At 45.2% G+C, this 13164-nt stretch overlaps 1 protein-coding gene across 1 annotated transcript in view; it reads left to right on the forward strand.

Annotated features, from left to right (window-relative positions):
* Window positions 1–13164, forward strand: part of Myo3b (myosin IIIB) — a 333329-nt gene that overhangs the window by 82508 nt on the left and 237657 nt on the right. The window contains exon 7 of the mRNA XM_052182659.1: window positions 10609–10674. Coding sequence (XP_052038619.1) covers window positions 10609–10674 — 66 coding nt within the window. The remainder of the gene's footprint in view (window positions 1–10608; window positions 10675–13164) is intronic.

The raw sequence follows: 13164 nt of genomic DNA on the forward strand, positions 1-13164 counted from the left end.
GGCTGAAGTAACTGGGATGGCAGGTCATCTGGCTTCTGTGTCCTGTCTACATTACCCATGATATGAAACTGAAAGACACGGTGGTGTCTCATTAGCCTAGAGGAATTCCCAGGCTGGCCCAGAGGCTGTAAGTGTGCAGATCAGTTGAGCTGCCTGTGTTTGAAGCTGGCCAGACTGTCACCAACTTCTGGATTTTTGTAAAGCCTCTATTCCCTCATCTGTGAAGCTGGGGATCTGTTAATTTGCATGCTGGAGTCTGTGTGAACACTGGACCCCAGCAGAATGCGTATGCATAGTAAGATCTCAAGGAATGCTAGTTAATATTGTCATTGCTCAGAACCCAGAAACAGTGTTAAATCTGCAGGGATAAAAATAGTTTACAGGAAAGCCTGAGGTTTGCCTACAAGGATGTGGAACCACTGTCTGTCCTCATCAGCTTCTTCCCGACCAAGTAACCACATGCAGAGTGACAGTGACAAGGAACGAGGCCCCAGGACAGAAGGGTTCCCTTGGTGGCCAGGATCCGGACGCTAGAGCTTTGAAGCACCTTGATTTTCATTGACTCCTTTCCTTTTTATGATGAAAGATATCTTAGGGGTAAAGGGATGAGGGGAGCAGGGGAGAGACAGAGAGAAGCAAAGAGACAGACAGAGACAGAGACAGAGACAGAGATAAAAGACAGGGAGACACAGAGGGACACAGTCACATACACACAGACACAAAGACAACACGCACGCGCGCGCACAGACACACACACACACACACACACACACACACACACAGAGAGAGAGAGAGAGAGAGAGAGAGAGAGAGAGAGAGAGAGAGAGAGAATTTACCTGTGGTCGTTTGGCTGGGTCCTTCAGCCTTTACATTTTATTCCTCGCTGGCATCTCCCTCTAGGTCAGATTTATCCACTAAAGGTGCCTGATGCGATGCCTCCCAGAATGATCCCATTCTAATAAAAGAACTGCCAGGATAGAAAGCAATGAGTCTTAATGAGGAAAATTTTATGCCCCATGACAAGACTGGTTTTTAAGGCTTTTTAACTGGGAGAAGAGGGGTCTCTACGATCTCTTCATTACATCTTAAACATGAAGTGTCAGGACTTAGAGGACCAGTTCACTCTGTGCTTGAAGCTGCCTGTTGTGATCCAGAAGCTGAAATTCTTCAGATCTGGTGCCAGGCCACAGGGCTCTGGCCTCTGTCTCAGTCTCTCTTCCATTTCCTTCCCGAACCTGAAGACTAGTTCTTACTGCCCTTCAGTTCAAGGCTCCCCTCTGCTCCACTCTGAGCTCTGAGAACTGTAAGCATTTCTCAGCTGTGGGTCAGATGCAAAGCTCTGTCACCAGAGGGCATCGGAAGGCCACTGCAGGAGGAAGGGCCACTGGTCTCTTACTTTTCCCTTGATGCCGGTCCCTTTGGCTCTCTGTGACATTTGAACAGCCTGTGGTACTTACCTCCAATAAGGCCACTGCCTGGGGAGCTTCAAGACAGCTTCTCCTGATTGCCAGCCTGGCCTTGTGTGTTCCAAAGAGAACTTTCTGTCACCAAGGGCCACTGTCACATCCTTCCCAGTGGGGGCTGGATCTCAGCTGGGGCGTGGATAAGGTGGTCGGACCATTTTATTCCTTGCTAGAGGTAGCAGCTGCTCTCAGCTTCTCTAGAGGTAGCAGCTGCTCTCAGCTTCTCTAGAGGTAGCAGTTGCTCTCAGCTTCTCTAGAGGTAGCAGCTGCTCTCAGCCTCTACCCATTCCATATCCCTTAGTGTCCGCATTACCCTTGTGCACTTAATCCTGTCCTATTGGCATACCTCTGTTCAAACTACTCCTGAGTGGACCCAAACTGATGGACGAAAGGGGGCTCCCTGAGGTGGTTTCTGCACATGGTAAGTTTGGGGAGGAGGAGGAGGAGGAGGAGGAGGAGGACAGGCAGAGAATCCTTTGTTTCTCCATGCAATCTGCCTGCGGTTTGCTTGGTCTCGGTGGAGTAAGCTTAGCGGTCAGAGCTCTGCAGCGAGAGAGGCGCCTGCAGTGGTCCAGCCCAGCTCTATGGCTGGCAAACTTTGCCTTGCAATCTGAGAAAGCCCCTCTCAGTAAAGCCCGTATCCTCCAAGGTTAGTTCCCTCGGCGACAACAGTGAGGTTCAAGAGCCTATCTGCTGACTGCTCATCTTGTCCCACAGTAGTTTCTCAGACCAGGCGAGGGTTGTCCCTGCCTTGGTGATTTTCATATGAAGAATTTAAATACCATACTCCTGGAGAAAGCCACTAGCACTCGGGGGAATTACAGCTTATCAAAGGCCTGGCTTTGCCTACCTTTGTCCTCTACTGTGCTACTGGGCTTTCATCCTACTTCACGTAAAGCTAATTTCTCATGAGGGGCTAATCTAACCTGGGAGCGATGCTTATATCCAGAATGCATAGACGTGGCAGAGCAATTCACCTTTACAGTGTATAATTTTAAGAAGCCCACATATACAATTAAGGATTTAATAATGAGGAGATATGTAGAGAGTATGATTTGAACCATGCTTCTTTAAAGTCATGAATGTGAATATGTATGTGTGCATGTATGTATGTGTATGCGTGCATATGCGTGTCTGTCTGTGTGTGTGCATGTGTGTATGTACATGTATGTGTGCATGTGTGTGTGTGCATGTCCATGTGGGTGTGTGCATATGTGTGATCATGTTCATGGGAGGTCACAGGTATATGATCAGTGTCTTCCTCAGTTGCTGTCCACCTTACTACTCTGAGACAGTGTACTCCGTTTTCCTGCAGCTCACCAGTTCTGACAGGCCAGTGGGTTCTCAGGATCTGGAGGCTCCAAGGCGTGGGGCACTGAGGTCATAGGCGTGTACTGATATGCCTGCCATTTCTGTAGGTCTGGGAGTCTGAGCACATGTTCACGTATGTGCTCGTATGAGTGGCAGGGACTTTATCAAGACTAAGCCATCTCCTTAGCCCCAAAGTCATAAATTCTTAAAGAATTGTGTTTGTGGAAGGCTGGCATGGTGGCTCAGTGGCTCTCCTGCCTTGTTCCCAAGCCTTATGACCTGAGTTCAATCCCTGAAACCTATGTGGTAGAAGAGAAACAGCGACTCCTGCAAACCATCTTCTCACCGCCACACAAGTGTCATGATGTGCTCTCTCTCTCTCTCTCTCTCTCTCTCACACACACACACACACCTAATTTTCACATACACACATCTAATTTTAATAATTAAATTAAACAAAAAAAAACTGTGTGTGGAGAAGAATATGTTTTTGGCTCCTACTTGTAAAAGGGCCATGTAGGAGAAAGGTCATTAGCTAGCCCTGAGGCAAGGTCTGGTTCAGTCACGTTGACCGTAACAGTTGGATATGATGGTGCTGCTGAGTTCTTGTTCAAGGAGAAAATTAAGGAACAGATGCCAGCCGATGACCACATTGGCCCAAACGGCAAACTACATATCAACCTGTCTCTCTGTCGTATTTACGGTCACACATTACTCTTACCTCCACTTTGCCCCCATCACGCATGCGTGGCCAAACGGCTCATGTGTCCCGTGCTCTTGTATGTTGTGTGAGGAGAGTACAGGGAGAAATGAAGTTTTTGTATTTTAGAGAGAATGAGAAACATCACTGATGGCCTTTGTGAGTTGAAATGTGAGGAAGTGGCCAAGGACCAACAAAATTAACCCTCTCATCCTGCACCTCACACCCTGTCTTTAGCACAGGCCTGGGGTAATGTTAACTGTTCTAAGTGTGAGGTTCTGAAATGACTTGAGGCTGACTCACCCAGAACTTCAAGCCAGAGGAAGTGAAGTCTGTGTCACTTCCTGACTCTAAGTGATTAGGAGTGGGCTCACTGGGAGCCATGCAGTTGGCAGAGTAACTTTACATTTTAATGATTATAGCCTAGTATTGCAGATGACATTGCTTAAGGGACAGGGTGAAATATATGACTAAGAATGAGAAGCTGGGTGTGATGGCTCCCGCTGTAGCATCCATGAGGTGGAGGGGGGAAGATCAGAAACTCAAGATCAGACTTGGCTACACAAGGGGCCTGAGACCAGCCTGGCCCCAGGAGAACTTGGTAAGCTAATAAGAGCTGTTAGAATCAGTGCGGCACAGAGGCACATGCCTAAAATCCCAGCACCTAGAAGATCAAGTTCCAGGCCAGCACAGGCAACAGAGGAAGACTCGGTCCCAAATCCCATCATCTCCCCTGCAATAGAGAGAAAAATGCAAGAACAAACAAACCTGAAGCTTCCTGAGTGCACACATTTATCGCCCTCCTCAGTTTCAGCTTTTACTGTGGGAGAAATTGTCATAGATATTAACCATAAAACTTGTACTTAGGCGGTGGTGGCCTACGAGAGGCCTGGCTCTCGTGCCATTTGTCTCCACTGCCTCCCAGATGCCTTCCCACCTAGTGTGCTCGCAAACACTTTCTTCCCCTGCGTTTCCCTGAGTAATAGAAGTAATAATCAAGTCTTTCTAATGGCGGCAGTATTTAACACCTGGCATCTTTCCCGCCCTGGAGCAATTGTTCACTCTTGGTGATGGTGTTAGTTTACCGTGAGACTGAGTTTTTGTATCATCTAGTCTTGAGTTTAAAGAAATGTCTTCAACTATTTCTTGGAAATTTTGGACTTATTCTCCTTTGGCATAATCCTAACCTGTGTAAATCTTGAACAGATCTCGGCTAGCGTCACGTGGGTTGGGCTTGTTGGTCAGGTTCTTGCAAGAGGCAGGAACTCAGTCGTAGGGTTCAAACCTTGATGCTGCCGGACTTGAGCATCTCTAGCTGCCATCCACAGTGCATTCTCTGGTGCTGTGGAGCACTGCGGTTCCTCCACGCTAGAATTGCTCACTGAGTTATCTCCAGAGGACCAGGTGGGCAAAGTCAGCTCTCTCAGCATTTAAGTTTCTTCATAGAATGGAAATGTTTTCCAGCAAGAACTGTTTGCTACCAAAGAGACTTTCTTTTAAAAATGAATTTATTTATTTGTGTGTATGTGTGGGAGTGAGAAAGAGTGTGTGTATGAATGTGTGTATATGTATGTGGGAGTGAGAGAGTGTGTGTATATGACTGTGTGTGTGTAGACTAGAGGATGACTTTATGGAGTCGGTTCTCTTCTTCAGCCTTTATGTGGGTTCTGAGGATTGAACTCAGGTCACCAGGCTTGCATAGCAAGCACCCTTACCCACTAAGCCAGCCCTAAAGAAGCCTTTAAAAGTTAGAAACCACAGGTGACATATAACATCATAAGCTACGTCAACTTTTTATATCCAGAAGAATAGAATTATTCTACATGTCTGCAGTAGGTATATGGCTGAATAAACTATGCTGTGCCTGCATTGTGGACCATCATTAAGGTATGGAGTTGACATGAGATGACTGTTAGTTTGTATTTCAGGATGAAATAATGAAGAGCCAGGATACTTCTACTGCCAGAAACTCAGTCTCACTTCTATTGCCAGAAACTATAAATATGAAAATTAATACATCATAAAATATACACTGTACTTAGATGCTTACAGCACAAACATCAGTGCATATATATTTAGAGCAACTGTAATAAATGCACATTAAAAGGCCTGAAGAAAAGAACACTCACCATGCTGCTGTAGGGTGAGTGCTGGGGTTTGGCATTGGAGTGGGGGAATCTTGTTTTTTACTCTATTATTCCTGTATTAGAGACGTTGTTATACAGTAAAATGGAATCGTGTAATATGAATAAATGTAAACATTTTACAAGAATTAAGTTTGAACATGCAAGATGCAGTTTAGGGCAAAAAAAGGCACTTTGAGTAGGATTGGGGTGTGATACTGAGGGACCAGATACAGGCACGAGCCCAACTATTTAGCTCCATTAATGGGCTCTACTAATTGTAATCAGAGTGGCAGCTCCGTGCCTGTAGTTAATACTCTCCCAACGGTTTGATTGCACCCAAATGTCTTGGTTTATTGCTTTTATGAGTAAATAAGAAGAATCCCTTCTGAACACATTGTGAGGTATTTAATTGTCTGTTAGCTACAACTAAGGACCATACTTCATTTTTTTTTTAATCTTCCTCTCTACATGTCCCCCTCCCAACCCCTGCAGTATCCTCCTTTGCAAACAGCTGTATGACCCTTCTGCTCAGGATGTGCCTCAACATTCACAGACCCCAGGAGACCCTGCTTGATGAACTTGGCCTTGTGGAGGGACCTCTCTTCACACCCTTGCTGAATGTGTTTCCTCTTTTTGACAACTTCATTTTCTACCTTCTTGAGGGTTGCTTGCTAATTGGTTTCTGTCATTTTTTGCATACATGTTCACTTAATTCATCTTCCAAAGTAACAGACTCTTCATGAATAGAAAACAGTGGTGTATATAGACGTTGGAAAAAGAAATGTCTTAACTTAAAGCCTGATTCTTTCACTTTTTCCTGGATATTTTCGAGAGAGAGAAAGGAGCTTATTTGTAGGGTTCTATTGCCATGTGGTTTTTGTTTGTTTTTTTTGTTTTTGTTTGTTTGGGCAGGTTTTTTTTTTTTTTTAAGAGCAAGAGAGAACTAATATACAGTTGGGTGTGTTGGGAGTTACAGAGGACCTAGGAGGAATTGGGCAGGAAAAGCATGATCAAAGTATAATGTATAAATATTTTTCCAATAAAAGTAACTAATAAAAATCAACCCAATTAAAAAGTAAGGCACGGAAGTGAAGAGACCAGGTCTCACTGGGTAGTCAAGGTTGGCCTTAAACTCAACATCCTGAGTTCTGGGATCATAGACATTCTAGTTGAAAATGTTTTGGACGCTGTATTTTCTCTACCTGCGAAAGTGAATAGATGCTTCTGGTTTTACAGGACTTGTGGGTGGCAAGATGACCTGCAGAGTGAAGCATTTGGCAGGAGCTCTGGGGACCAAGAATTCAATGTGCCTCATATTGGCCTTTACCGTCTGTCCCAGCCCGCCACAGGAGTGTATATAATGGGCTGATGTCAGCTATGTCTACAATGGGGCTTAAGTCATTGTAATTGTTGGCTACTGTGGAAGTTTGTATTGATTGTCAGTTGGCTAGGTATATAGTCAGGTTGGAGACAAATCTCTAGGCAGGTCTTCGAGGGATTATCTTGATCAAGTTAACTGGAGTAGGAAGACACTTCCTCCCTACCCCACCCCCATCCCTGCTGGCACCACCACCACCAACTGTGGGCAGCATCATTCCCTAGGCTGGTGTCCTGGATTGTATAGAGAGGAGAAACCTTGTCTCGAAAGGTGAGCACCAGAAACCATCATCCTCTGCTTCCTGACTGGGGATACATGAGACCAGCTGCTTCTCACTCTTTCTACCATGCTTTCCAAACCACAAAGGACTGTCCTTCAAACTGTGAGCCCGCCTAAGTAAACCCTCCCCTTCTGAGTTGCTTTTGCCATTTTGCTGCAGCAACAAGATAAATAACAAACACAGAGAGGTTCAAGGACATGGGCACATTTGGGCCTCTATAGTGCGGACTGGGGACTATACCGTCAAGTTCAACTCAAGTCAACATTCTTTCCTTCACTATCTCTCTGCTTACTGTGGATAATTTTCTTGGAATCTGTTTTCATTCAAGAGAGCTATTCCATGCTTTATTAGTTATTGTGCTTCTTTGGGGACCAGGTTATATTTATTCCTGCCACTATTTCTTACTTAACATATGTGCATTTATTCATGTAGTCACTTATATATCATCAAAGATCTATAGAATATTATGTCTGGCTCAGGGGTAAGAGCTGCTCTTTCAGAGGACCTGGCTTCAATTCTCAGTAACCACATTGTGGTTCACAAATGACTTCTAGCCCAGGGGTATTTGATACCCTCTTCCAGCTTCTGAGGCACCAGCACACATATGTTACAAAGACCTACAGGCAGGCAAAACATTCATAAACATAAAAATAAATAAAGTTTGTTAAAAAAAAAACTATAGAATGCTATTGTAGTAAGCATGATAGACATGAAGAATGAACAAGAGCCCATCAGGTAGACAAATTGTGGAGATTCACCATGTACAATGGTTCTGAGACAGTAAAGGAGAGAATCTGTTGGGAGCTACAGGTTCTGGATGGAGGGCACGGTTTGAAGTGGGATGGGTAGCTAAGAAAGATAACCCGCATATTTACATTATGTGAAGGGGCTGAGATTTGATCATGCTGGAAGCATGGATCTGCAAAGAAATGTGAGCCAGGATACAACAAGGTCAAATGTATGTATTATAAGGGCATTCTCACACAGGACACCAGCTAGACTGCAGAGAGTGAAGGGGAGGGAGGAGGAAGCAGGCTCCTGGAGAAGTGTGGGGTGAGATGACGGATGGCTGGTTTGTTAAGTGAAAGAGAAACTCAGAAAGTAGAGCAGAGAGGACATGGTGCTTGATTGATGTATTCGGTCTCTGTTATTATCATAGCAAATTACCCTGAACTTCACAGCTTAAAACAATCCAAATTTATTATCTCACAGTTCCATAGCTTGGAAATCTGAAGTGACGCCATGAGGCTAAAACCACACAGTCAGCAGGGCTGTGTACTTCTCCTAAGCCTTGGAGGATAATTTGCTTTCTCACTTCCTTAAGTTATAAGCATTAATGCAGTCCCTTGTGTGTACAGAACTGAGGGTCCCTCATTTTTTTCAGAGTAACATTTGGGGCTCAGCTCCGTGTTGCAGGGGTGCCTGCATTCCCAGCGTGGTCCACTTGCTCCATCTTCACAGGCAGCAGGAGAGAGTTAGGTTTCTTTCACTGTGACTCTTTCTACCTCTTGCTTTGTGTGCATGTGTTTATATGTGTAAAGGTGTGTGTGTGTATAAGTGTGTATATAGAGGCCAGAGGTAAACCTCACATGGCTTTGGTGTTGTCTGTAACCATAGGCTTTCTTTATAGTTTAATTTTAGCTACAAACCTTAGGCATTGAGGGAGGCCAGATTCAAACTGTTTTCCTTCAGATCCATCTTCATCTTACATTACATTGAAACGCCTATAAGTTTTATCCAAAGGAGAGCTGGTTGTTCTACATCGTGGGACTAGACTTTCTGGACACACCACGGAACAGTGTGATTTGTCCATCACCGGCCAGCATTCAGCATCACACAGCCATACAGCATCACGATGCCCAGGAACTTGTAGTCTTGGTTATGGTAGGAATGTCAGAATAAACACTTATGAAATGGGAGGGAAAAGGATATTGAAAGATGTGTCGTAGTCCTGTTAAAGATGTGTTGCAGTCCTGTTATCTGAAACACTTTCTCTCTCTAGCTGTTCTTAAAGCTTCTCATGCCTCTGTCCATAGAAGCTAAGCAGTATTCTGTTTTAAGAAGCACTTAGTACTCAAGCAAGATCAGAGATTAGATATAATGGGTGTAAACTGTACAGTTGTGACCTGGGTGTGTGGAAGTGTTCTTTTATTTACTGAACTCAGTTTGTCCAACAGCTCTTATTTCTACTAATGACAAGAAGTAAGGTCACTTCACTTCTGGCAGTTGTGTGTTATGTGTGTGTGTGGGGGGGTGCACCCACAAGTACATGTGTGCAGGTGTGCTTGTGTAAGGAAGGGGTTCATGTGTCCATGCACACTCGTGTAGGAGTCAAAGAAAGGTGTCTGGTGTTTTCCTCTATTGCCTTACGCTTTGCTTTTTGAGACAGTCTTCCACTGAACCTGAGTCTCACCATTTGAGCTAGGCTGACTGCTCAGAAAGCTCACAGGGCATGCCTGATTCCACTACCCTGCTTCTAAAGCTGGCATTCTGGGCATATGTAACCATGCCTCACTTTCATGTGGGTGACAGGGGTTCAAAGGCAGGTCCTCTTGCTTACAGAGCAAGTGCCTTATCCACTGAGCCAAAGCCCCAGCCCCACTTCTGTTTTATACATGAATCTTCCTTAATAGACAAATTTGCACCTCTATCTTTTCCCCTTCCCTGTTTTCTCGGCAGGAGGTGGTCTAGTGAGACCCTTACCTAAGAACTCTCCTGACACTGTTCTGTTCTCATGGATCTCCTGTAATCGGGCCTGGAATATGTCTGCCTTCCTCCGGGATCATCTTAGAAGCTGGGGCACTGTTCTGAGGCTCTCGAATTCTCCTCTGCCTAATGCAGAGGTTGGCACGTAGGAAACAGTTAAAATGTGACTGATGCAATCATGAGCAGGCTTTAGATGCGTCACATAATTAATTCAAATGGCACCATAATGATCTGAAAACCTCGCATAATTAAAAGTCTATTTCTCTGAGGCCCGGAGCATTGTGCTTATAGCTTTCTTATGGTACCCATAATCCTCCGCTCTCAGATACAATGGTTTGTGTGTTTGTCTGGCGCTCATTAGAGTGTCTGTTCCTGAAGCTGGCCCTGCTCTGTGTCTCTCACTAGCCCTGAGGGCAGGAGAAGGTACTCTTCAAAATCAGGAAAAAAATGAGTGAGCCCAGGAGGAGGGGCTGGGCCTCTGGGAGTTCCCACAGGAGAATGATTCTCACCTGGGAAAGAGCAGAGATGATTGTTTTCCCAGCCGTTTAGAAGGGCACCCACAAACACCAGTTGATATTTTTGCCGTTTACCAAACCTCAATTTACTTTAAGGAAAAACTTTGTTTTTTTTTTTCTTTCTTTCAGAAACCCTCCACCTACTTTGCTGCACCCCGACAACTGGTGTGAAGAATTTAATCACTTCATTTCACAGTGAGTATGTGTTCCTCTGAGGACTGCCTGTGCAGCAAGGCCTCGAACTCCCATTCCAGAAATCCAAGCTGTGGAACTTGCTCAACCTGCTAGTTATGACCCAGGGGTTGCTCTAGTAAATAGTTTTAGGAACCTCTACAGAATCTGAAGAATGAGGAATTCCAGTTGATACAAACGTTACCAATCCGCATTAGCAAATGGGTCACATGCATCTGCAAACCTGTTCCATAGAAGAGGGACTGATGTTTATAACTGATGTCTACTCTGGGAGCAGAGAGACACAGACAATTGCAGTCTTTACAGGGATGGCAGCTGGATCACTGGGCTTTGCTCTAGGAATTTTGTTAAAGGCCTCAGGCATCAGTTCCCAGAGGAGAAAGGTAGGATCTTTGGCCTAAGGCATCAAGGTAAGGTGTCCTAGCCAATACTCAAGGTGTGGAGAGCAAGAGGAAAACTGCTGAGTGGCATGAGGCCCCGGTCGGGAGCATGTCATCAGGCCACACATACTGACACTAAGACCATTGGACCAACAGGGAGACCAAAGAGTGACTCAGTGCTGAGTCATGGGTTTGGGGCCTGGCCTGGGGAGAGGGCCACACTGGTACAAATCCACTGAAGATGGAGGAGCTTCAGCATGAGAACTCAGTGATGGCAGGAGAATCGTCCACACCAAGCACTCCCAGATACTAGAGCTGGAAAAGATGCCCCAACACCCAGCATTTAACAAGAGCTTCAGAATCTTTAGAAGCAGAGAGTGCATGACCAAAGCTTCGATAAATAGGATGCAGGGGAGGAAAATACACATTTTTCCCTTATTTATGCTTATGTGCAGTCTTACCGCGTATAAAGAGTTACAGTAACAAATCAAACAGGATCATCCTTCTTAATCACCATCTAGATGTACAATCTTTACCCATAATCCCTAAATCCAAAGAGCCCCTAAAATAGAAGTTATTTTGTAGTTGAGTCATCTGGCAGCAAAACTTGACCTTATGTGAACTGAAGTGGGGCAACGTGTGCCCTGAACTGATGAGGGGTTATTTATAGTCATTATCTATCTTCGTGTGAATATTCATGTGTTTCAATGCAGATATTTTCCTATTTGATGATTGTATCCTGGCCCAGATCCTTCTGCAATGTTATACAATGTATAGCAAATGTACCAGTTTGGCTGTCTAAAATTTGATCAACTTTAGAATTCTAAACATGTTTGACCCCAAAGGAGTCTGGGTTTGTATTTCATTTCCATTTCAAATACAACAGAGCCTAGGGTTCCAAAAATTGTTTGTCTAATCCCCCTTGGACCGGTGTCATGTCCTTCAGTACAGAAGAGCAGGGGACAAATTCAGAGAACACTACCAAGAGATATGGTGACTGTGAAGTTAAGGCTCAAGGGAAGACCCAGAGAATGCTAACAAGAGAGGCAGTGCTGGAAGGCGAAGTCTGGGGCCAAGGCTGGAGGACATACCCTCACCCCTCAGCCCAGTCATTTTTTCCTCTAACTGCAGAATGAGTGGGATTGCCACAAAACAGAATGATTGGCTACAGATCCTAGCAAGGTGGACAACACTTGTGTGGGAGCCAAGAAAGGACCAATTCTGAGAGTTGGGACCCACAGGAGGAGACAGAGGGAACAGAGGAAACTGAAGAGCCAAAGACAATTTAGTGGCTTGTACCACATTTCAGAGCATCATCCCAGAGAGGAGGGGGTTGGGGGGAAGGGAGAGGGGGGGAGGGAGGGAGGGAGGGGGGAAGGGAGGGAGGGAGAGAGAGAGAGAGAGAGAGAGAGAGAGAGAGAGAGAGAGAGAGAGATTCAAAGAATTTCCCTTTCATATCATTGCTGCACAGATAACCTTGACCAACCTTCTCTGAAGCTGGCCTAGAAAAATCCATTATATATTCACAGATACACCTTTCCACTCCACCATGCTGCAAAGATGTGATTTGACTCACAAGTTTGGCTTAAGTGTCCTTTTTTCAAGATTATGGTTGTATTCTTGAACCAGCAGTGTTGCTTCGGTGAATTTAAGGGCAAGACACGCAGCTGATGGCAAGTGAACACTTCTAAGGTTGTGCTTGCTACAGAGTATCTCCCTGGTCTTTGTTTCCATCTGGCAAGTCCCATGGGATGCCATTTCTAATCTGGTTATGTTTTCCAACTTCGGTGTTTCCAGTTCTATTTATCCCAAGTTACTTCAGATCTTGAAAGGTCTGGAACATTGGGAAGAAAAGCAAACATAGAAAACAATGCTTTTGAGTGTGGTGGGTTGGATGAAAATGCCCCCTCCCCCACCATAGGCTCTAGGGAGTGGCACTATTGGGAGGTGTGGCCTTGTTGGAAGAAGTGTATCACTAAGGGCCGGCTCTGAGGTCTCAATCGCTCAAGCCAGGCCCAGTGGGACTACTTTCTTCCCACTGCCTGGGGATGGAGAGGAACTCTCAGCTCCTTCTCCAGCACCCCGCCTGCCTGCACACTGCCATGCTTCCTGC

The sequence above is a fragment of the Apodemus sylvaticus genome, chromosome 5, assembly GCF_947179515.1.
Source record: "Apodemus sylvaticus chromosome 5, mApoSyl1.1, whole genome shotgun sequence".
Lineage (NCBI taxonomy): Eukaryota > Metazoa > Chordata > Mammalia > Rodentia > Muridae > Apodemus > Apodemus sylvaticus.